Source organism: Neodiprion pinetum, chromosome 2 (genome assembly GCF_021155775.2).
Source record: "Neodiprion pinetum isolate iyNeoPine1 chromosome 2, iyNeoPine1.2, whole genome shotgun sequence".
In the NCBI taxonomy this organism is placed as follows: Eukaryota; Metazoa; Arthropoda; class Insecta; order Hymenoptera; family Diprionidae; genus Neodiprion; species Neodiprion pinetum.
Genome location: NC_060233.1, coordinates 32,515,746 through 32,540,228, shown reverse-complemented (window position 1 = coordinate 32,540,228; position 24,483 = coordinate 32,515,746). Strand labels below are relative to the sequence as shown.

General features: G+C 43.6%; 2 protein-coding genes across 7 annotated transcripts in view; one reads left to right on the top strand and one right to left on the bottom strand.

Moving 5' to 3' along the window:
- The first annotated feature begins 3,398 nt into the window (after window positions 1-3,398).
- The window catches only part of by (focal adhesion protein tensin), a 99,110-nt gene continuing 78,025 nt past the window's right edge, over window positions 3,399-24,483 (top strand). For 2 of the 4 annotated variants that reach the window (XM_046613874.2, XM_046613873.2), the window contains exon 1: window positions 3,400-5,266. In XM_046613874.2, the coding sequence (XP_046469830.1) occupies window positions 5,174-5,266 (93 nt within the window). In that variant the 5' untranslated portion in view covers window positions 3,400-5,173. Of the gene's footprint in view, window positions 5,267-24,483 lie in introns of all 4 variants that reach the window. The other 2 variants (XM_046613872.2, XM_046613884.1) reach the window with 2 other exon arrangements.
- On the bottom strand, window positions 20,819-23,564 carry LOC124213059 (putative sodium-dependent multivitamin transporter). 3 transcript variants are annotated; one of them, XM_046613885.2, is made up of 7 exons: window positions 23,166-23,564; window positions 22,954-23,079; window positions 22,632-22,853; window positions 22,208-22,551; window positions 22,003-22,122; window positions 21,257-21,925; window positions 20,819-21,152 (listed from the first exon to the last, which is right to left on the bottom strand). In XM_046613885.2, exons 1-7 carry the CDS (start codon window positions 23,166-23,168, stop codon window positions 20,873-20,875), a joined length of 1,764 nt encoding a protein of 587 aa, XP_046469841.1. In that variant the 5' UTR covers window positions 23,169-23,564; the 3' UTR covers window positions 20,819-20,872. The 3 variants fall into 3 exon arrangements, with proteins under 3 accessions (XP_046469841.1, XP_046469842.1, XP_046469843.1); XM_046613886.2 differs by having other exon boundaries at window positions 22,954-23,074; XM_046613887.1 differs by lacking the exon at window positions 23,166-23,564 and having other exon boundaries at window positions 22,632-22,876; window positions 22,954-23,070.

Sequence of the window (24,483 nt, the reverse complement as noted above, 5' to 3'; positions counted from 1 at the left end):
GTTATCGCATACAACGAACGGCTCGCTAAGAATAAGACGAAAGCTCAATTTCAGACAGCTTTGGTCAGACGCGAAGGACTTTAATTCCTCGGGAATCCTTGGGAAAAATAACTTGTAGACATATCTCCAATCGGAAAGTAAACATTTTTTTAGTCAGCAAAATGATTTCAGTTTATGGGCTCATAAAAAAATAATCTACAGTTATACCAATAGTAAGATACGGTGATGGAATAATGATGACAAGCGTTGCGTAACGAAAAATTGGTATTACAGACTCACTGGAACAAAAAAAATTTGCAAAGTTCTTATCGGTGTAGCATGTGGTTTTTCGAATGTATAATTTTCATGCTGGAAGTGCTTTTCAGAATGCAGCAATGACCAATTTTGAATTTGTTTTACTGCAGCGAAGGAGTTTATTAAAACTAGCAGAATTTGAGCAATTTCTCTATCGATGAAAGTCGATTTCCTCGGGTGATTTAATCCTAGAGACATCGTTTCCAGTCTATTAAGAAATCTTGCATTACAGGTAGGTCGATTTCACTCGCGGAATTACTCATCGAACAATTGTTTCAATATTCCTTACATAAACGGAACTCTCAACTATTACCGTAATGCGAAAATAAATAAGTTCGCATTTCTAACGTCTCCTGCAGTTATTTATTCGTGAATTCGTACAACGCAATCAAAAAAGGAAAGATAAACGTATCCTAGAAGCAGAGCCCAGCTTGAGAAAACAATTACATTTGGTTTTTCCAACATACTGGCTCAAGCTGCACTACACTAGGAAAAAAGCTCGTTCCTCTCTTCGTCCTGCTCAGCAATAACAATGATATAACAACGACGGCAACCCCAGTAGGTGCAAATGATCTCCTTGGTCTTCGAGCCGAAAAAGAAGGTCGAGTGACGCGTCTTCTGCCCCTTGCAGCGGAAGGATCTAGCGGTCCTTTGAGTATAGGATACTTGAGAGGCGGCGAAATGGGGTAGGTTTAAGTGTTTCTTGAAACGGTTGTTATTGTACAAGCAGCAGCAGAGTCCGACAGCGGTCGCGCGTGCCGAAATTTTTGCACCTGGACTTCCGGCGGAGGTCCGAACATCTGCCGACTTCCTTCGACGCGGGGGATTTTACGCTCCTCGTATCGAAGCTCGTGTAGGTGTTCCGTACATGGGTATGTGTGAAAAATAATTGACGTGGCGTAGAAACGAAACTTACTCGCTACGGTATAACAGATGAAGTAGAAGAAATCGGTGCGCGAATTTTTACAACGAAAATATAAAGTTCACGGGTGGAGAGTTGCGCGTGAAATGCATCATTTTGTCCAATGATTTCTGTAATGATTTACATTTCAGACTTCGTGACTGCATTTTTCGTCGAGGAAAAATGGGACGAGTCACGTGCTCGTTAATCGAATGAATAATTTCGATTTTTCTGTTGATTTCTACCAATCGTATGATTTCCATTGATATCCAATGCTACTCCTCGTTTTCGATCGTTCCAGGGGAGAGTTTCACGAATAATTTTCTGATCGGATAGAATCGTTATGAATCACCTAAAATCCTGAGAAATCAGTGGGAATCTATTGATAAACTGAAAACCAGCGAAAGGATATAATACGATGGAAGTCAACGGAATGATAGCGAATTAAAACCGTCCAGCATTATTACCACAAGACTTTCAGTGATTTCCTTGATTTCGAACGCTTGCCGCGTCATTTCTTCGGAGCTATCATCTGATTTCAATCAATTCTTACCGATTTCCAATTTCCACGCGTGTCTCGTCCGATTTCTCGTTATTCCAAAGAACATTTCAATTCCACAGCTAGGATTTTAATTTCAAACCGTTAAGTTTACAACTTCATCCAGTGAAAAGACGAATATTTGATCGATTATATCGTAAAATATTTAACTGACGTCGAAGACATTCACACGCACGCAGGTAATCGTCGCACATTGAGATAGCAGACAGTTATCCTTACGGGGTAACATTAACAGAATGAAATTTTTTCTCTCAGTGCACAGTGTCAGCGACTATTATTACGTTCGCTACTGTCAGCGACGTTGGCTATTCAGCATATTAGAATCGCGGAGCGAAGAACCCGCGGTGCAATGAACAGCGGTTAGTCAGTCATTCAGTCGGTCGGTTTATCCACGGTTGAAGATTTGAAAAAGAATTGAGACTAAAAAATGAGTAACTAGTGCATAGCGGAACGGCGGTGGCGCCGAGACTTGAGATGTGTGACGGTGCAAGGAGAGAGACGACGGAGTTGCTACCGCCTCGTTTTTCTCCTCCCTGCGTGCATATACTTTTGTTCCCTCATCTCTCTCCGTCTCGATCGTCTCCCCCGCATCTCTGCCTCATTCTCGCATTTCTTTGTACTCCGGACTGCCTCCGCACGTCTTCGCATTTACGCTATATTTTATCTCTCTTTTCCCACCTTCGTTCGGCCCTTGTCGCACGGTTGAACAATCGCTCGAATATAACGCGTCTGGGCTATCAGTTCCCGGACGTTAAAATTTGGACGATATCGCTAAACGACAAAGTATTCCGCGATAGTGGGTTCCGCGTTCGATAAACTTCCTCGTTGCGATTCTGCGTTTACGTAGCGAATTTTAATTCAGCATCACTTTTCCCCTTCGTCCGAAGAACCAGGAACTATGGTAGCGACATTTTATTAACCGAAATTTCGAGAGGAAAGAGTTGCGTTTGGAGTATTCATTTCCTTCTTTCGTCACAGTTCTCAGACGAGCTGACCTTCTCAGTTTATTTATCGTTAGAAGACACTTCGCTAATTGTCTCAGCTTCTAAGATTTTCCCATTTACCTTAGCCTCTCCTCTTTACTGCGACAATTGGTGTGTCAATAGGGTAGATACATATGTACCGTGCAAACTGCCAAGGAAAACTGAGCCTGCAGCGAGCTTGACCCAATTTCAAATTCTCTCCGATTTTTCGTCTCTATACGAGCTTTTTCGAGACAACCCATTAGCTGTGAACTGTTTCGTCAAAACTCTTCCATTCCCAATACACGCAAAGTTTTACCCCTAAGAAAACGAAATTTAAAATCAAACGCAAAGCGGACGTCGTATCTGGCTAGAAGAGAGATGCTATCGCGATTACTCGTATCGAGTATCGAGATCAGATCGTGCAGGGTTCATGGAGAGGGGGGGGAGCTTCGCCTCAGCAGCTGAGCACGCGGCGCTCTTAATTAGTAGTAAAAGTGGAAAATAAAGGGTTCGGAGAGAAAGAGGGGCGTCCCAGCCCTTCGGGAAAATTCTGAACGCCTTGCGGTCCCTTGCCGTGTGGCATGTGCTGCCCGGCAGATCGTTCTTCGGCTGGCTAGGCTTCGGTTCGAGGAGCTTGTTCTCCGTTCTGTCAGTCGTTGGCTAGCCGCGCACCAAGCCGGTCGCAAAGAGCTTTGCGTTCGTCATGATCCATCCAGCTTATTTGCTTGAAGAAAAGTTTTAGTTGCTAATCATTTTTACATGAGCTACGAGTCGCTTAGCCTAGATCATTAGACGCGTTAATTGCACCGCATTTTATCGGCTTACGTGTAGATTGTAAAATTAATATTTTAAAATTGTATCGTAATCCTCGCTTTGTTATCCACGTGGACAATTTTATACCGCACACATTCGGCATATCGGAATTAATTCACAGCCGTAACGTTATTCCTATTAGTGACGTTTTATATGCATCGAAAAATATTCAAACATATTAAGACGAGGAAGAAAAAACGAAAGAAAGAAATAGATGAACCGGCTGCAGCAGTGATTCCTTGTGTGCTTACCATTAAATGTTGATGCTTAAACACGTTTTCCTAACGAGGACGGAGGTCCCGACGATTAATTGTGTAAAACTATACTCGCCCAAATGAGTCGATTAATTACTTTCTAATAAGGATCGTTAGTACTTCGATCGTCCCTGTACTATTATTAGCGTGTATACATATAATAAAAATATCGTTTCTTATTTCTAAATGACCAAAAATTAAGTTACTAAATTTACTAATTTCAACTACGTATTGACATTAGGTAAAAATCCAGTCAGTAAAACGTCTTCCTCCGATATACGTTATGATAAAAGTTGACGATGTATAGGAAAGTTGCATTTTAATTAAAATAGTTACCGTATCGGGAGCAAAGTCACGTCGTGAATCGTGATAATGAATTATCAGCTGCAAGTGGAGTCGTAAATAATGGTAGGAAAAAGTGAACCAACGAAACGGTTTCGTTTTAATTAACTCAAAGACTCGGACTGTTCACGAGTGTATAACACAAGCTTAGCACGAGTGAAAAACTCCATCGATCAGCTTGTATCAAAGAAAAAATTTCCACCCGAGTGCACCAGGGTGAGGAAGAAGTTAGTCCGCGCGTTTCATCCACCTTCACTCTTTAATCCTCTTCGTTTATACTCTGAATACATCGTCTTGACGATAAGACTGACCCAGTCATATTACCGAGCCTGCATTGCCGCTGTAAACAGCTATTAAAATTGCTGATAGACGGTGCAGTACCGATTACAGAAGCAAATTGATCGAAACTTCCGGGGCGTCGTATAAACCAATCGAAGTAATCGACTGGACTAGAAGATTAGGTCGAATATCGTACATCGTGCAGAAGTGAAAATAAAGGAAAAGACGAATATCGGAAGTTGGTGAAAATCGAGAGGAAAATCGGAATAACAATACAGGAAAGGGAAAAATTTGTACGGCAAAACGGAGGGGAAGAAGGGAGAAACGTTTGAAAGGGATTTCTTCGGAGGAGTGATATTTTAGAGAGGGATAGAATAAAGGGGAGAAAATCCTTCCAGGAATCGTCCGAGGGTGGTACGGCGGTCGTGTAGCGTTAAGGGTCTGCGGCACGACAGAATTTCGAAAAAAGAAGGACTGGGAAAAAAGGAGGAAAGAACATTAAAAGGAAACAGAAGACCGAACATCAACCCTACAAAGGGATTTCCGCGCGCAACAAGTCATCATGGTTATCCACTTGGGCGGTTTTTATCGAGCCAAAACACTACCCTAGGGGTTCCAAAGGGTGCGATAAAAGTCCGACAAACTATCCATGCGCCGCGGTCACGTTTCTTCGTCGGGGAAAATACACAAGGACGAGGAATCGAGGTAAAAAAAGGAGCCAAGCAGCAATTGAAACAAGAAGAAGAACACCGTAAACACACTCGACATGCCGTGGATAAAGTGCCTCGGTGGACGAGGCAGTAAAACAAGGCGTGGAAAGCCTCTGACCGTCAGTCAGCCCATTCATCTTATTGTAAAGGTAAAAACTTTCACGCAAATTTCAGTTGCTTCTGCCCTCTTTTAACATTTTGATTTATTTTTCCGTCCGGTCAAACTCTTCTTCACTCTCCTCTGTCCGTCGTAAGGTATGAATATATTTCTACGCTGTGAACGTAACGTTACCCGTTGATGATGAAATCGTATCAGGAGATAAAAAAGGGAAAAAAATTTATATACATGTATATATAAGCGCCCGCGCTGAGAGATTTTGTGGTATGTGTTGTATATAACACAGAAAAGAGTCTCGCTAGGAATCTCACGCGGTCCTTTCTTTCACCATCGTTTTACGTATAGTAAAAAAGATAAGGAATCTCCGATCGACCGTAATTTTTATCACAGACCTCTAGGAGCAACAACAGAATTGCAACAACAGCGACAACATCAAGAAATACGTAGCAGTGAACCCCGATAACTTAAAAAAAAAAAATAATATTTAAATTCTCCGAACGAAGGGGTAATTATTTGTCTCTTCTCTCGTTCTAATTCAATATTGAAATTGTTGGTTTGGTATCCTGGAGGATGAGATGAAATTAAAGCCGCTAACTTATTATTCGTGTCTGTGTTAACTCAGCGGGTGACCGCAGCTGGCATAAATACATCCATACGTACATTTGATACGCGCTCATGTCCGATGACATTATATCTGCTTGGCGTGTAATGACATAAATTTTACCACACCGTGCGCGTCCCTCTCTCATCTCCCTATTTACAATTGAATATACACGAAATTATTTGGTTACAAACCACTTGATTCTAGTTGACTTGCTTATTAATCGTCGTAACAAGGTCTGGCTCTCCGGAGAACCAAGCACATATATATCGTCGCATTATATTTATACGCCCATGCGGCGCACCACAGCGTTCTGGCCCAGTAGGGCCTTAGGACCCCCAGCTCATACACGAACTCTGTTATTACAACCGAATGAATACACACGCGCGCATTCGTTACGTGCTCTGCATGGGCCGCGTTCAAAGGTGTGTTGGTGTAAATCCGAACGATTCTCTCCATGCGAGCTTTACCTTTACATACCCATATTAATATGCAATACCAGGAAACAACGGTTGACTCGCGCTTAACGTACCCGCTCCTCACATCGGAGTTCATCGTAATCAATACCGCATTCCGTAACGCTTCCAGCTTTATTAGATTACAATCTTTATTTGGAACGATTATACACGCTTACGGTGCGAGTAATAGGTTTTTAATTTTGTTCGGAGTGTGTATTATGTAAATCGGGAGAAGGTCACGTGAAAGATTCGACGATAAAGACGATGAACAGCAGTTGATTTATACCACTGTATAGTCCAGATTTTATTACAAACATTTTTCTTTGCTTTTGCCAGCGCGGAATCATTTTTTTTTTTTGCAAATATCAAACCGTCGTTCAGAACTTTTTTTTCTCGCTTTGTCTTATCATCGGAGTTTACCTTCAGTTCTTGCCGGTTGAAAGGGAACGGAGTTGTTTGAATTCAGAAATTTTTGGAAAACCCTTAAGCGAGGGTCACTCGCAGTCACGTTCCCACGAGTGGCGTTCCTCCGTTCACGGTTTTCAACCTAGCTCAGCTCTCTTAGGAAATGACCACGACAAACATTGTCGGAATTTAGAAAGAAGCTTGCCTCTTGTTAGGACATGGATTTCTTGCTCGTTCGATCGTCGCTTCCTCAGTCCGGCGAATGAGGTGGAGAATAAAAAAGGAGGATAATATTCAACGAAATATTAATCATAGATAATTTCAATCGAACATTGCTTTAACCACAGTGATAATTTCGGCGCTATAAATTATGTCGAAAATGAGTATTGAGCCTTGTACCTGCGGATATCACTTTACGTATAATAACACGTATAATATACAGCTCCAGAAAATAATCGAGGACATAACAACAAAGATAAAAGCGTCTTTGACTTATTCAGAGAGGTTACACTACACAGCGCCTTGAGTCGATTAGTTTTTATATGTTCACTGCATAAACAAATGCAGCAAGTATAAATACACTATGTGTATTACGTAAGCTGCACTTCGATATCTCTCGCCTATCGTTAATTATGGACTTGCAGTTGACGCGTGTTGTACAAAGATCGTAACTCTCACCGCGTGGGAGTTAGTCCGGGGGGAAAAAAAAGAAGGAATAAAAGAAAACAAGGCTAGGAAAAGAAAATGGGACTGAAGCGATGAAAAAAAAGGGGGAGGGGGAGAAACGACGTTAAAAACGACGCGAGGCTCGTATCGATGGCCTGCGAAGTGCAGGAGGCGAACGAATAGTAGACGACCTACCTATGAATATGCACCTCAAAAAACTATGAGCTGCAAGCCAAGTTGCAGGCCTGACAATAGCTCGACTCGCGACGTAGAGAACGGGGTTTTCTTAATTTTTTTTCGTTTTCCTGTTTCTTTTTTCGCCATCCATTATTTTCTAGAAGCGCGTACCGAAGGGGAGAAATAAGTTGGAAGAAGAAATTTCGGAATAAATTCTGGAAATCTATTTAACGCGAGTCGGTGCGTATAACGAATTTACGGATGCCGAGCCAATTTAAGGTATGAGATGTAATTAGGAGGAGGAATTTTTTCCATCGTAGGGAATCCAGAAGCTAGACGTTATTTTCAACTCGCTTCTATCTCGTTATCCGTTTTCAGACTGGAGGTAACATTGAAGATTGCAGAGAATTCGACTGTGTGATAGGTAGGCTTGCATGCTGCACGCATCGAGAACGTGGCCAATTTATTTGTGATTACTCTTTCCGGGGTTCTTGGATATTTTTAAACTATAGTTTATGCAGCACACAAGCCATGCTCCGATGATGCAGGATAAACAGTCCATTACACAGACAACACGCCCTCAACGTAAACTCGGAGTTAAATTCCAACTTCTGGAATGCGGTTTAAGAATAGGTACGGTATAAGCCAACTTCTATGTGAATATGTTGTGTGCCCAAGTCCCATAAATAGCCAAGAGCAATACCTAAACTTATGATCTATGCACTTTCACGAAAATTGAAGATGTCCAAATCAAGATTCGTACGCTTTTTGGAACCCGAAATGCGCTGACTTTTCCAGGTGTTGCAGCCTGAAAATAAAATTTTTTTCAGTAACCTTTCAAGAAATATGCCGCTGATTATTGACAATGTTTTTGCTTATCAATACTAATACCTTCAATATTACTTAGTAATTAATTTACTGTCCGACTACTAATTTACAAACAGCAGCCAGCGATTTTCAGTAAGAAAAAAACGAAAGAAGGTTTGATATCAAGTAATGTACGTATAAGAACGAGTTTATTTCTTCAAGAAACTTAAAATTCCAGTCTTATTTTCGAAATTCCCTGACTTTCCCCTGACTTTTTCCTGCTGTAAGAAATTCCCTGAATTTTCCCGGTTTTCCAGGATTTCCCTGTGCGTACGAACTCTGCAAATAATGATCCAGAGATAGATGCGTTGATTATAACTTGAGTAGGAAAAAAAATTCCACTGCACTAGCAGAATTTGCATATATCGTTTTTTTCCGCGTTTGTAATGTAATTAACAACGCTTTCGGCACATTTCAAACCAACGGTTTATTTTATCTGCTTTATATTACCGCAGTGACGATATGATAACGAAGCGTCTAATTGCGAAAAGAAACCACAACCATCCGGAATGATATAATGGTGTGATTAAAGGACCCCGCAGGAACCCTTATGGAAACTGGCTTTCAGCGAAACTCTTTGAAACTACCTGATTCCAGTAGCCTATTGCCAGTAGATCAAAAGTGCCTGAAGGCACTATGCCCCAGAAACTCAGGTTTTCAAGATATACATCGTTGAAGTGTACTCTTTTGTGCCTGATAACATTCAGCCCTTCTCTATGTCATCGGCGAGTCTGCAGGCGGGTGCGTGTCTCTGAATGTTGTCTTTTACATGCTGGTTATCAGGCACAAAAGAGTACACTTCAACCATGTATATCTTGAAAACCTGAGTTTTTGGGGCATAGTGCCTTCAGGCACTTTTGATCTACTGGCAATAGGCTACTGGAATCAGGTGGTTTCAAAGAGTTTCACTGAAAGCCAGTTTCCATAAGAGTTCCTGCGGGTTCCTTTGGTAAAAACACTGTTCGTGAAGTCGCTTTGTAATGTTATTCACAGTTATTCACCGTTCTTTTACATCGACTTCCGGTCAAGATCGGATAAAAGAAAGTTACCGCGTCTCTTTGTTTGCCGATCCCCCCTCGCAGAGCCTTTTACGGTACCGTTCAAGTTGTTTCGACTAACAGAAGCTGTATAAAACAGGAGGAACCGGCCCAATTTTACATTCGATGAAAATTGACCCGAATTTCAATCAAATGTTTGGAACGTCTTTGAAATATTGGAAGAATTTAACGAGACCTATGAAACGATGAATAAATGAGAAACTGAACGCTGAAGGTTGAATCATTTCAAGTGAAGCTATGTGAGAGTGCTCGATTCTTTGGCCATAGTTTCGCAGTAGTTACAATTGTGTTGATCGATCGTATGAAAGTTGTGTTTCAAGTATCATTTGAGGAAAGGATTTAAATAATATAAAATGAATAGTAACCGCGCAATCGGTTCGAATGTATAAAGAACGGGAATGGAAGACGATACGTGCGAGTAAACTGAGAAAAGAGGTAATTTACTCGGATTTTCGAAGTCTTGCTATATCTGATCAATCCAAATAAACTTCAACGGTGTATCACCTTGACCAGGAATACCATTCCGTTCTTGTTTCTCTATTTTTCTTAGAGAAAGGGAGGATAAAAAGCGAGGGCAAGAGTGAAGTAAATAGAGAAATGGATGCGAGATGAAGAAGGAGAAAAAAAATGAAATGAGAAAATAAAATAAATGGTGACCGGGTAAGAGGAGATAGTCAAGGATGCTGCGCTGGAGTATAGCCATAAGGTATATTGTAAGGTACGCAAGCACAGGCATGCGGTTATAGACTATAGACTATGGATAGGAAACACGTGGGCGATCATTGAAAAGATTTCAAGCAGACCTACCAATCCTACAACCTGTTTGCTACGGACTGCACCGGTGAATGTGGTTAATTACGATATGAGTAGGTGGGCCATCGGTGTCTTATTTTTTCACTCGGAGATCCCCGATACTTATGAATTATGGCAGGAGGTGCTCTCCTGACGAGATGGTTTCATCCTCGCGTTCCCATTGCTCACTCATCCCTCGGGAATCATTTGTCTCAATCTCGATCGTGAGAATTCACATTCTCTCCACCCCTTTGACGAAGGAACGTCTTGCTTCCTGGATCAGAAATGGAAGGCGATTACCTGCTTCGCTCACAGAAATTGGCAGGTCAGTTTTTAAAATTCAGCGATTAATTTACGGATTGAATGCAAAATTCTGTTCATAATGTGTATTGTAGCATCGCCATCCGGCAAGGCGACACGGTGTGAAAGATTGAGAGACATTTAATTGAGTGGCTCTTAAATCGGAGAAGGACTAGTGGACTTGGCGGAGGTTTTTGTGTGGGATTGAAAATGGTGTTTCGTCCAAATCCGTTTGAATGGATTCTTATCTTACGTCACGATCTCAGTATGTTATATACATATACGTATACGTATAGCATTGCAGGCACGTTTTAATCAGAGAACTTTGAGAGCTCGTAAATTAAACAAGGGATTAGAAAAGGGGGTTGTTTCGGTTGACTGGCGCGTTAATTGTTATCGAAAAGAATGAACCAGCTGCGGGCTGTCACTAGGTAATTTAAATTCCGTTGTCTTCGGTCGGCGTGTCTGCTGCGGAAGACCGAGATCAGATCAAACTCGATAAGCCGCACGAATCTCAACGGCCTGCACGGTGTCCACTTCTTACGGCATTGAACATACACGCGCATCTACGTGCGTGAAAAATCCATTCCGCTTGCTTAACACGATACGTATAAGCGATATTTTTTTGCGGATCGAATCGATCTACAAGTGATTCGATAGTGCGCACGAACGATTTGAAAATTGCGGTATTTGCGACTTGTTTTCACAGTTGTCGCTAACGAGCTGCGATCGAGTTGAATTTATATCTGCGAATAATAAATCCTCGTTGATGCCTATTTCGATGCAGATGCGTACATGTACATATGACACAGACGACGGTACATTAAATTAACGGTCGTGGTTAATGGCGAGGAGAACACCCACGCGGCATCGGCATATGCTCGCCTTGAATTATGCTTATTCTCTGTTGGACCGATCTTTACTTATATTCATTTTGTTGCGACAACTCGAGACAGTCGAGTACTTGCAGGTCTGCAGATATTGGCCTTTCCAATTTCTATATTCAGAAAACATATCGCAGTTATAATTGGACGATGATAAACTTTCCTCTCTCGGATCTAATATTCCGCGAAGCCGGTGATAAAGCGAACGTTCATCCTGATGCAGATGCCGCGATTGTCTGGACTCCGAATTCCACAACGACCGTAGCATGCGGGCGTACAAGCTGCGTGCAGCGTGCACTGTACTTGAGTACGGTGCATTCTAACGTACCGATGCAGAGTGAAATATGCGCATAAGCAGAGGAATACCGGCCGGAGAGAGAACCCTGACATCTGGTTTTTGGCCCATATTCTGGCCACCGGGTTTCTCGTCGTTCCATTTAGCTGTTATCTGACTTGAAACTCGGGTTGGGGTACGTAGCGAGGCACTCGAACCGACCTCGAACCTGTTTAAAAACCCCGAGGGTGTTACTTTAGGGAAATTAATATAATTTCACGTTTACATACCGAAGTGAAAATCGTTGGATTTATTGTTATTCGAAAACTCGACCAGCCCGTAATCTGCCCGAGGAAAAGTGGATCGTCATTTGTCTGTGGAAGAAAATTCTTGTTCCCGTTTACGTGCGGCTCAAACCTCGGCCGAGGTTGAAGCGTGATAATCGAGACGTCCCCCCCTGGCAATTCTTGTCCCTATTTTACGACCCTCGGCTCGAATCGACGCGACGGCTAATATCCGCCCCGGGTTCGTTATCCCCCTCTTCCCCCTCCCCGGCTGCAGCTCCTGCAGGAGCAGCGTCCCCTCGCTGTTCGTCTTCTTCCTCTTTGCTTTCCCATCACCGCTGTTCGTCACCCCCGTTTTGTCACCGCACATGAGCGCTATGCGTTCAAGCTAATGAGAGAATAATCGGATGCGACTGATCGGCGCAATGTGCAATCACAGTTTTGGATGGGCGCCTCGAGCCACCCGCGGATGCAAGAAAAATAATCACGTTCAACGGTGACGAGGAAACGCGCGACTCGAGGGGATAAATTGAGGCGAGGAAGGGTGGAAGTCCCAGGAGATGACGGGATGTTTTTCGACGGAAATCGGTCCGCGCGGTCGCGTCGAGGCTGCGCGATACGTTTAAAATTCATGCAGACAGTTAACCGATCTCGGACGAACAACAGACCCGGCCGAAGAGATAACGCCGGAGTTCGTGTTAATCAATTTTAAAATAGAACGTAATATTGCTACGAAAGATTCGAGGAACCGTTCCAAGTCTGAGCCGCGGTCCTCGACCCAATCCTAATCAAGAGCTGAAAGTCGAGAGTCGAGAGCCTAGAGTTTTGACGAGTGCTGTACGAGGTGTACCGAGTTAAATACGCCCGTAATTGGGTACGAATAAAAATCCATATCAAATGTCGCACCGGCTTTTACGAAAGTGTTGAATTCTTTCCAAATCTTTCCAAATCTTTCCGGCCTCCCGCGGCTGCTGCGAAGTATAATAACGGATAAAACGTCCGAGTGTTATATCTTACGCTTCTCCTTATTTCCTTCTCCATTTCAATTCTCATTCTCAGACATGATCACCGCCCGCTCAGACGGATTTAGGTAATCTTGGAATCATCGGCCTCGCCAGACCCGCATAATACTAGTCATTTGTTAATCCCCATAAATAATCCTCAATCGCGAGCGATATACATTCCGGACCCTCATGTGAATTCTTTTATATTATTCCCGGTTAAGCTTACGTCAAGAATTATATTAACTACAGGTTTGCGTTTATAATCGGAAGGGGAAACGGAGCCAGTTTTTTAATTTCAAAAATGTCAACCGCGTCCGTGTCATTGCTATTATTATTATTATTATTTCAAGTCCAGGATTATACTTTGTTCGTTTCAAGAGCGGCTACTTTTGAACCACTTTTGAAGAAATGACATTCGAGATCCTTCCGAGTAGGTCCAGCAGAAAGAAAAAATCACTACCTAGACTCGCATCTTTTGTTCGCCACATGTTGGGATAAACTTTCACGATCAAAGGTCAAAATTTTTTCGCAATAAGCTGGCTCGTGATTTTTCGGCCAAGTATCTGTACGCATCGATACAGCAATTCATCCTGATTGATGTGCAGGAACGAGTGTTTTTATTTCGACCCGAGTTATTTCGTTTCCTGCCCTGTTACCAATCGACAGCACGAAGAGTGATGAGAAGAGAAACAACCTCCGCTAAAGAAAGTGGCAACGGAAGCCAAAGTTTCGACTCAGACACCCGAAAATGAAAGACGACGCCAGCCATTTCTTGCCCCAGCAGTGGCGAGGGTTAGAGCTCGCACCCCCTTGAGAATGCCGCGTGTTGAATCGAGTCTTTCACATTTGACGAATTAAGATTTTCACGCGCCTTTGACAGGGACCGGTTAAATAAGAGGCCTGTATACCTTCGTCCCCCGACGTGTACATAAATTAAGGAATTGTATCGGCTCGAAAAGGTTCTCATGAGTCTACGAGTTTCTTTTAAAGGGCCAAGAAACGTGCGTCGACAAAGCGATGCAACATTAGCGAGCACCCGAGATTCGAAGCGCTAAGTGTGTGTAATATTATGCAGATAGGCAAACGTGCGGTGCGGGATCCTATTTATCCTGTCTGAGAAACGATTTTCTTCTTCTCCATTTATATTTTTCTTCTTTTTCTTCTTCTTCTCCTCCTTTTCTCCATCCCTCTTCGAGACGGGAACTACGAGGTCTTGGCGCTAAACGCACCTTGCACGATCCGACCTGCTCTAATCTAGGCTCTTTTCGAGGACTGCCTCACGGTGCACATAATTTAAGTGTAGGGCAGGCACGTCGAAGGCGTTCCGAACGGCCCGGGCCATACTGAATTAATGCTCTTGGCTGCAGCTTCGTACCTGCATGCTCTGCACCGCGATTGACACGCCGGCTGAGTGCAAGGGACAATAAACCGATTCGTATCATGACGCCCAGCGTTACTAGGAATAGAACACCCGTTTGATTGTCCCTTTATGTACGACAGATATGTCTAGGACTTCTCAGATCCACCGAGGCACTAACCGTTCCACTCTGGTGAACCGGCCGCGGCCTCGTCGATGAACGGAAAAGAAGAGATAAAAGAACAGGAGAAAAAAAAAAAACTGGAACAAAAATTGTCCGGATCAAGCCGAGCGTTCGGGCGCGAAATTTTGGAAGAGTTTAATATATTCCGAGCGTGGCTACTACTTGTGGTTGTTACTTTCAAAGTTCTCCGGAGGGTAATAAGTTCGGGATTTTCTTGTAATAATAATTCTTTCGCTATGGGGCTTGCTTCTCTTCTTCGCACTTTGGACCCCACGTGGTTTTAATACGAGAACCTTGTCAACCGAACAATGCGCTTCGTTTAGAACTCCCCGGGGTTTTGAAAGAAGAGGGAAACACCGGCGTGATGAAGAGGATTATTTTGGCGGGCTCGTTTTCGGGGAAACGGTCGAGCTTAAAAGAGTTTTTGATCTGCGGGCAAATTTCCGGCAGTCGATGAGACGACGGTGGCGAAGCTTGGAATCGCCCCTTTAACTCGCTATCTCGTCAAGGTCTTCTGCGTTGTTTCAGAGAAGAACGCGCATCGGGAGCGCAAGGTGATATCGTTTTTGGAACCGAAGCTACGCGGGCCATTAGATTTATCTGGAGTCCGTACGATGTCGGGATGTTTTACGAGGCGGAAATATCTCAGGCCGTGTTCACTGGTCGGGGTGGTTTATAGTGCCTATGGAACCGGTTCCACTGCAGTTGGACCCGAGACACGACAACGTAACGCAACATCGATCAGCTAACCGTAAGTGTGGGGCCAGCTTAAAGTCGGAAAGCCCTGCTCCTCGTGCGGCCCACCCACAACTGCGTTTTACATAATCGGTCACTCTCCGCTCGATTTGAGTCTGAAAAGAGCGCGCACATCCCATGGACAAAAAATGGCCGGTTCTCCGGGCGTAACCTTTTTTTTTCGAAGTCTTCGGGGTAGGTGAATACCAGCTTCTCGTTCTTCTGCCACTCCTGTATCTCCCCAGTTCTTGCGATTCACCTTTTCACCGAAGAAACAAAATCGGCACGTTTCTCTGCCTCGGTGTTTACGGAACGGAGGGAATCGACCGCGCTCAAGTTTGTCCAGACTAATTTGTGACGGGATATTTCCGACTAGCCTGCCGGACACTTGAGATATTCTCACGGTATATGACGTCGACTTTACGGCCTTTTGCTTCGGCTCGAGCAAGGTGAGAATCCCCAAACTTAATATCTTTCTTAACCCCACACCCTTGCTTCGCCTCTTAACGATATCTCAAGTTACTCCGATGTACCTGCAAGGTGTCCGACGCCTCGCGCGGGACCAACTCTTCGGTATAACGTTTCGGTTTACAACAGGACATGATTTTTGGTTTTCGTTTTGTTCGTGTTTTCTTGTTCCTTTCACGTCTGTTCTCACCCCCTTTTAATTCCTCTTTTGTTTCTCGCTGTAAATCTCACGCAAAATCGATTGGATCTGCAGTGTGGAAAGTAAGTTTTTTTTAAATTACACGATTCGTTGGTTGAAAACCATTTTTCACCAAACGTTCGATGAATATTATCCTACTTTTCCGGTACATTTACTCGCCTGAAACTTAGAAAAAAAACATCCGATAGGGGAGCTTTGATTTGTTCGGAACGAACTATGGACGTTATAGCGGCGTCACATAATCGACTAATCACCCTGACTAATCAATGGGCCTAAAAGGGCTTCTTGGCGTTCGTCCTTCGTCTCTCGCTGTATTTCCATCTTTCTCTCATTTCTTGCTAGTACTCGCAGTCCATATTATATAGAGGCGCGCCCCCGCTGGCGCCGCTTTGAAGAAAGCCGTCCTGCGTTACGCTGTCCTTTTCTTTCGCTATTGCTCTCTCTTTCTCTCCTGCTATGCCGCTCAGAGGTCGGCAGCCATGCGGAAGTCAAATTTTCTGATCGTACGGTGATAAATCTTCCCCTTAATTTGCAACTATACAACCTGCACCGTTCGATCCTCGCCGTTTCTCCTCGATTGCAATTGAGTCGCTTATCCATGCAGAATATATTATGCGTGTGCGATGGTTTCACGATCGGCAGCGAAGAGTTTAACGAATATTGAAAATTCGATCACGAAGTAATGATCTTGTTTTTATTTACAAATCGTGGAGAATTTTTTAAACTCGATATTTTGTGCAGCCCGCGTCAGTCGATAATTGCGTAATTATGTGACGACGGAAGAAATTACCTAGCGTTATTTCTACCGCGCTATAATAAATCCTGTCGATATTTTTCGGGCGTGTAAATATTAAAACCTTTCTCGAAAATAATAATTAACTTTGTACGTGCTTACAAGGGAAAGCTGTGATGGCAACAAGGGGAGAAAAAGTTGCAAACTCAAATGAAGGAACAAGTGAAGAGTAATTTCTTTACAGAGAATGTCTCTTTGTTACGTATTTATCTGTTACATTGACTCTTCAATGGCGATGATATTCCAACGACTGAAAGTATCACTAAATACAGAAGGAGAGAAAACAGATGATGCATCTACGTATATGTATAAGTTTATTTAAATCGAATAATTTTCTATTACATTATGAGATAACCGATTAGAGCATATAAAATAATGCGAGATTAAAAAAAACTGTGCACTCGATCAAAAAGCCAATATTAATGTATTCAATTAATAACAGAAATGAGTCGACCGTGATTATTCTGATTGCGAGGGGGCCTTAAATTATACTCTTCACGGACTGACCGAGATAAAAGGACTCCTGGGGCGCGAAGGCGTCCCAAAGCACTTCGTGGGCGGTGATGACGAAGTCCGGCTTGTTTTGACCCGAGTCACTCACTCGGCGATCAAACCCAGTCGAGTCACGGAAATGGTTCTCGATCAATTGAGATGTGAAAATGACTCAGAATCGAATATCTTAATATTATTAACCCGGGGTACGGATCGTATCGAGTTGATAATCTCTCGAAGAAATGTTTATACAGCTGTACGACCATTGTCTCTCATTTGAACACGTTTAAGCGACAACTTTGTGAAAAAAGATGTTTCCGATTCATTCGCAATGATTTTTTTAATCATTTTTTCAACGTGGCATGAAATTATATCAGGAATGGTCAGTTTAACTGTCATCAAAGTCGTAGTTAAGTAGAAAAAATTTTTGTAGCGAAAAATATTCGTTTCATTCCGCTTTTATACGCGTAACCAGAATGGTGTCAGAGGGATGAAACTACACGGTAAGAAATTTTAAAGTCAAATTGTACCACCAGGTATTCAGTGAGTTTTCCCCGCCTCCCTGCTCCAGTACACTCGAATCCGCTCTTTGGCGTTTCTATACGTCGGTGACAAACGTTCGCAGGTGAACGAGATGTTCCAGCATTGAGACGTACTCGGAGCATGACGGAACGAGTGTGGAAGAACGAGAAATCAGAGAGAGTGGCAGATCCATCGAGTGAGAAAAACCATTATTGAAAATACGTCGAGACCGATATGGGAATAAATAATTAAAACTGTTCCAAGTAGCACACAATGTTTGCTTAGGTCCTTTGAAATAACAGAACCCACGTAACGATCCAACCGCTAATGCTATATCGATGCGGGAAACAGCTGCTGCTCTTAAATCGATTCACCAGTTGAACATCTGTCGCCATTTTGCAACGATTTTCTCCCCCAAGAGTTGCGTGTTGCTCTATGCGTACATGCGTATTCGTATTGTACACATTGTTGACCATCGGATAGATTCGTTACCAGATACGGCGGTCTCGTTGTCGCGGGATTAGCTGAAAGCATATTGGGCAACTCAATTCCGGAAAGCCACATGTCGAGGCACCCGGTTTAACGGGACTGTAGAGAGCACTAAAGGTGAAAAATTGAATGGGATGATACTGTGCTTCTGAAAGCTGTCGTATATTTAATTGAGAACCGTGAATACGGTGGGCGGACGAAATAAAAGCTGTTTGGAAATAGGAAACCTTATACTCGGAACGTGAAGAGGCCGGCTGGACTGGCAGTATGTGGTCGGTGGTCAACGCCTCATTCATGAGCGAGGCGTCTTCCTGCTTGGGAAGCCCTTCTGGCAGAGCATCGCGATTTAACCCATTCCCTGATCGGAGCCAAGATTTCTGCTTACGTTTGCTCCTCGACTGCCGTAACTGGAATTTTTATTTTCATACTATGCAGCATCCCTCGGAGTTTAGCATATTATGTCCAATCGTTTCCTGCGTTCACCACTTCACCCGAAAGCTGATCAAAGCAGAAAGCAAAGTACCTGAACATCTCTTACCGAGAATGACCTGCTCAATTTTTGTTTTCACCTCGACGCAGTTCTCACAATAAACTTCTATCATTTTGTTTGAAAAGCAACGAGCTTTCGCGCGACTCTCCTGTCTTCGCCCAGAGGATCTGGTTTAATCCATCAGCTTACGGTGTTGAAGTCACAAATATTTATGCTCGCTTGTCATTCGGGCGGGAATATCACCCCCCTACAGCGGGAACACCCCACGGGAGAAAAAACATATGGGAATGCCCCTCCGTTGCGGCAGGTTATTTTTTTAAAGGCGCAAAACTAACAGCAACTTGATCCTTTTCAGGAGAGTGTTAATCATTTTACCAGGCACTGCACAAGCTTTGCTCTGCGAGCATGCAAGACCAGCCACGGTGGAAGGAGGCCTGTTCAAACATCGTACCGACCCGATATTAAGCTAAGAATACATCAAGCCTCGGCACACCCAAGCCCTTCATTCTCATGGGGAATACGAAGTACAATGTCTCGACAAATGTTCCTAATCGTGGAAAGACGGGCTTTTACCACACCGTTCGGAAATCGATGGGGCGATTAACCACAAAGAAAGGCAGAGCGATGTTTAAACACATTCCTTTTCTTACCTTGACAGTTTTCTGAATGATTATTGCTGGCTGTTGATACGGCGCATCTGACAAGACGCATTCACAGATCGAATAAATTATGGGAGAGAATGAATTATGGGAAAATAAAACAGGATGTAATCTCGTAAAGGTTGGGCGTTGATTCTTTGTGATATTTATACAGTGAACGTCAATCGATTTACAATGTATGTTTTTTGTAAATTGCCGATCATCTTTCTTTAAAGATCCAAGACGAGGACGAAGTGTGTCAGTGAATATTAATGCAACACGGCGCCACTTCGTGTCAATTTATTACGATCTGAGAGTCGAGAATCAACTGCTGTCGTTTTTTTCCCTGGTTTCCTTCCACTCGCCACTGTCGCATCTGCGGGCTACCAAAGGTGTCAAGAGGTCTGGCTCAGGCTTCAGACAAGCCTCTTTCCTCACCAGACGTAACAGGTTCCTCGCCACACGATCGCGACGAGACAGGTCCGTATAGATACGTCCAAGCCAAGTATCGGAGTGGTCTGTGGCGGTCGAAGGTAGAGTTTCATTGATTTTACAATTTCCATGACTCAACCGTCGCGTTGTATCAGGTACCCCAATTGCAACCTAACAAATTCTTTTCGGAAAGTTGTGACAATCGTAGACTTTTACGGACTAATCGAAGCGAAGAAGTAAATGAGACGGGAGTTCAACGAGCGAAACATAGAACTTGACTTGTGGTTACGGAGGCAGCCGTGGTTGGTGTTTCGTTACAGCCACTGCACTGGTAGCGACGATTGCAAGTCCAGTTGCGAATCGTCTCGCATGACCAAAGACTGTTCAGACCAGGATAGCCAGACTCGCCACGGTCCATGACGAATCTTTTTTACTGTGAAGACTGTCGGAAGATCTCCAGTCAAAGTGCTGAGTAATGGTACCACTACCGTCCTGCAATTGAACAATTATTATACACCTTCGACAAACCGTGCGATGTTTCTCTCGGTATGAGCGTCAAAATCTACCGATCATCCAGACTCTGTAGATTCTCGATGAAAAACTCTTTCGACAAAACTTGCAGTACTACGCGCCTAGAAAACAAAAATTTCCGTCATGGAAACAGTTTGTCAAACTCCGCGTAGTAAAAGCATTATTAGGCGTTTTTGTTTAAAAATTATTGCAAAGTCATTAACGTTCGGCCAATGACACTCCCTAACAAGACCCGATATTTATAGAATCCTGCATTTTTAGAGCAGTAAAAATTAATCGGAAGTTTGATAGAGTCTGTAGCCGATTGTGTTATCTATGATACTAATTCATCTAATTGCGTTAACAGCCGATGCCACTTGTGAAGATTAAAAGCCAAACAGTGAGATCTAAAGATGAATTACGGCAGGAGAATCGAGGATTTTCTTTGACAAACTCCTGGATTGTTTATTTCTTCCCGTATAAGATCGATTGAAAATAGCAAAGTCAGTTTCTTCAGATATTTATCAATCATATTTACAATTTTTACATTCGTGTTGATTAGCCTACGTGAGCTAGCTCATTATCAGATTTTTGCGTCTGCAGCGTGAATATTTGACTGTTTGTTGTTTTGGTCACGTCGACGCGCCTTCGCCTTATTCTCTTGGCCACCAGGGGCGTGAAGAGGTCCGGATTCAGCTCGGGCAAATGTTTCTTCCTGACTAGATGTACCAAACTGCTCACCGCTAGGCCCACAACGACAGAGACTACGAGTCCCAGCGGTGCGTACCACATGTACGAAATCCGGTAGAGATAAAAGGAAGACGAATCCCCGACGGCTCTGTAAACAATGGATGACCAAGGTTGTTACCAGTTCGATTCTTACAGAAATTAATTTTGATTCAACGAACGGACTATCAGAATAATAAAGAAGCGAAGACTCACACTTGTCTCACGGTCGACAAACTCACTGTCGTCACATTCGCGCTGCAGCCACTGGTGGACATTGCCAATGCGACTTTGGCAGGTCTGGGCTGGCCGAATGCGGTCCAGCACATCAAAGCAAGGCTGATTACAGTCCCGACAACAGACCCTATTTCTTCCGCAGACTCGAAGAACATTCCAAGCGTGAAAATGCCCAGCAACGGGCCACCGATTGCCCCTGTAATGCTGAGCGATGCCTGAATCAAGCTACCCATATTTTTGGCAATATAAGCCACCGCGAGACACAGAAGACCGATGACAACTGCGAATATCTTCCCCACCAGGGTTCCGTGTTTCTCCGGGAACTGGGATCCCAGCTTTACGTACGTCGGCTTGACGTAGTCCTCCAGGGCAACCGCGGCCAGGGAGTTCAACATCGCAGATACGGTACTGAGACCAGCGCTGAATATTCCGGCAATGAAGAGACCAGCCAGACCGGGAATGTGGCCCATCGTCTTCATCACAAAGTAGGGCATCAGCATGTCACTCGCGGAAATCTGCCCCGCGGTCAGAGGGTCGCAGTCGGCAAAGTAGGCGTACATCGCGAGGCCCGAGAAGGAGGTTAGCACTCCCAAGAGGGTAAGGAACGGCCAGTTACCCCACATGGCCATTTTTGCCGCGCTCAGAGTCCTGGAATAAAATCGATTTTGAACGTCTCGTCGACAGGTTTGAATTACGCGATCGGCGGTAAGAATTAGCTCTCTTACTTGACGGTCAACAGCCGTTGAACTTGAACCTGGTTTACTCCGTACAGAGTCAAGAAAGTGCAGAAGCCTCCGATGGTCAAGCTCCACCAAGTGTGCCGCATCGTTGGATCCGGGGAAATGCTGTAATTTTTGTTTTGAAGTTCGCGATTATCATCAGTGATTTGCAACGTGCGATAGAAACTCTAATATCAAAGTTTGAACTCACTTGTCGATCTCTATACGCTCACCGTCGAGAGCCTTCTGCCAGATCCCAGCGATACCACCTTCCACGTTTATCGCGCCGAATATGATGATCATTATTACTGCGACGAACATCAAAATACCCTGAAACACGTCGGTGATCAGAACCGCCTTGATGCCTCCGACCGTCGAGTAGAAGGTACAGATGATACCGATGAGGAGGACGCTGATGTCACCCGGAAGTCCAGTCGTTGCCTCCAACGCCAAAGCCGGGGCATAGAGAACGACGCCGGTGTAGAGGAGCAGCTGCAGAGAATTTGCAATGCTGGCAAGGAGTCTTGCACCGACGCCGAACCTCATCTCCAGGTACTGCAACGTAGAGTATAATGCAATTCAATCTGATGGACGCGCGAGGGGCGAGGAATACGTCCCAAAAGCGAAATCCTCACCTCGTAGGCGCTCATTGTTTGCAGCTTGAAGAATACCGGAAGGTAAAGATAGAGGGACGCCGGGGTGCCCAGGGTGTATCCTACGTAAAGTGCAATGATCTGTGTGCCGTACATGTAGTTCTCAGAACTGATTCCCAGCAACGTGATTGCTGACATAAAGGACACCATCAGTGCCAGAGAGAGTGGAGCGATGCTCATCGATCGATTCGCCGAGAAATATTCCTTTCAAAAAATCGTGAGGGTTGCTCAAGAGAAACGATTACACGCATCGGCACGGTGAAAGTTCGCTACAAGCAATAATGATAACAACGAAAATACCAACCTCCGTAGTTTTTTGACGTCCGCCTGTAAACCTGTAGTAAATTCCGATGCTCGCGCTGATCGCCAGCATGACGCCAATGACCACGTAGTCGGCCCATCCCAGGGTGGCAATGTCCTCGGCACTGGACTTGAAGAGGGTGAAATCTCGTCAAGTTTGCTGGGTGATGTGAAACGAAAATACCCAAGTCGGTGCGGAGCGGAATAGGTACTCACCATTTTTGTGAAATTGAATTTTCAGCACGTCAACTATCTTCCAGCATCGTGCACTTGCCTATCTGTTGCTAGCGATGAACCGCTATCAGAATGATAGTGATGTGACTGCTGTATTAGTTGCTGCTTCGAATATTTTTATTCCCTCTTTTATCTCAAGTCAAGTAGAGCTCAGAAACCACGTGGGATTAGAGGGTATCGAGTAATACTATATTACGAATCAGGTCACTCGTCGGAATATATATTACACGTATAGAGAGATTTACTCAATTCGTAGCACAACTTGTGCGTCCGCAAATGATCCACGGGCGACTGTCTTGACGCCTCTCTGTGTTTCTATAGATGTTGAAACAAATGGATCGAATCCCCACTTTAGCTTACGTATGCTTGGTTTCACCTTGAGCTGGTAAGATTATTGTCGCACGAAAAGTAACGGTGGCCTACCGATGGCTTTATTACAGTAAACGAACGACTGGGAATTCGAATTTAGTATTTATGTTGATGATAACATTACAGTTTTGTAATACTAAGATATCCGTGAACCGACCAGTTAAAGTCATCGTTGTAGATCATTATTACCCCGTCTGAGATGGTAGGAACGTGGCTGGAGGGGGGGAATACTTATTCGTAAGAAAATGAGCTCGACAAGATGTTCAACCAGTTTTTAATTTGGCACGTGCGAAATCTGGTGAAATAGTTTCCTTGGTTCCATGAGGGTTTGCCTCCAATTTATCAAGGCCAGAAAGTTTCTATCTTGGCGTTACTTTTATTTAAACATAACATTCCACCATTCGACTCACAAATTTCTAGCATTTGTATCTACATTGTTTAAAATCGCATCAGACTTTTCGGTTCTTATATCCCAAATAATCGAATCCGTAAATTGTTTCTAATAATTATGTATTGAATTCTCAGACATTGGTATGTATTATATAATTCATTACGCCCTTCTATACAGGCTGGTCCTGCAATGTTATTCGCTGCAGGATAACCGAGAAAGACGTTCTTGCTATTCAAAATTTTAACATGTAATATTATTTTTTAAGAACTACGATTTGGAATGAAAATGTATATTCTCGTTAGTTTTTATATCCTCACTGACCGTGTCTGCACAACTTAATATAATTATTACATTTGTTGTTATCGATGTCTCGCAGGAAAATATATACGAGTTTATCAACATAACCGATACATCGACCTAGTTATGAAAGTTGACGAGTCTTGAATGTTGTAAGCGATTTGCCATACAGCATTTTTCACGTTCAAAAAGTATGCGATTCCACTTACGAATATTATCAGTGAGACAAACTTATAACAAAAT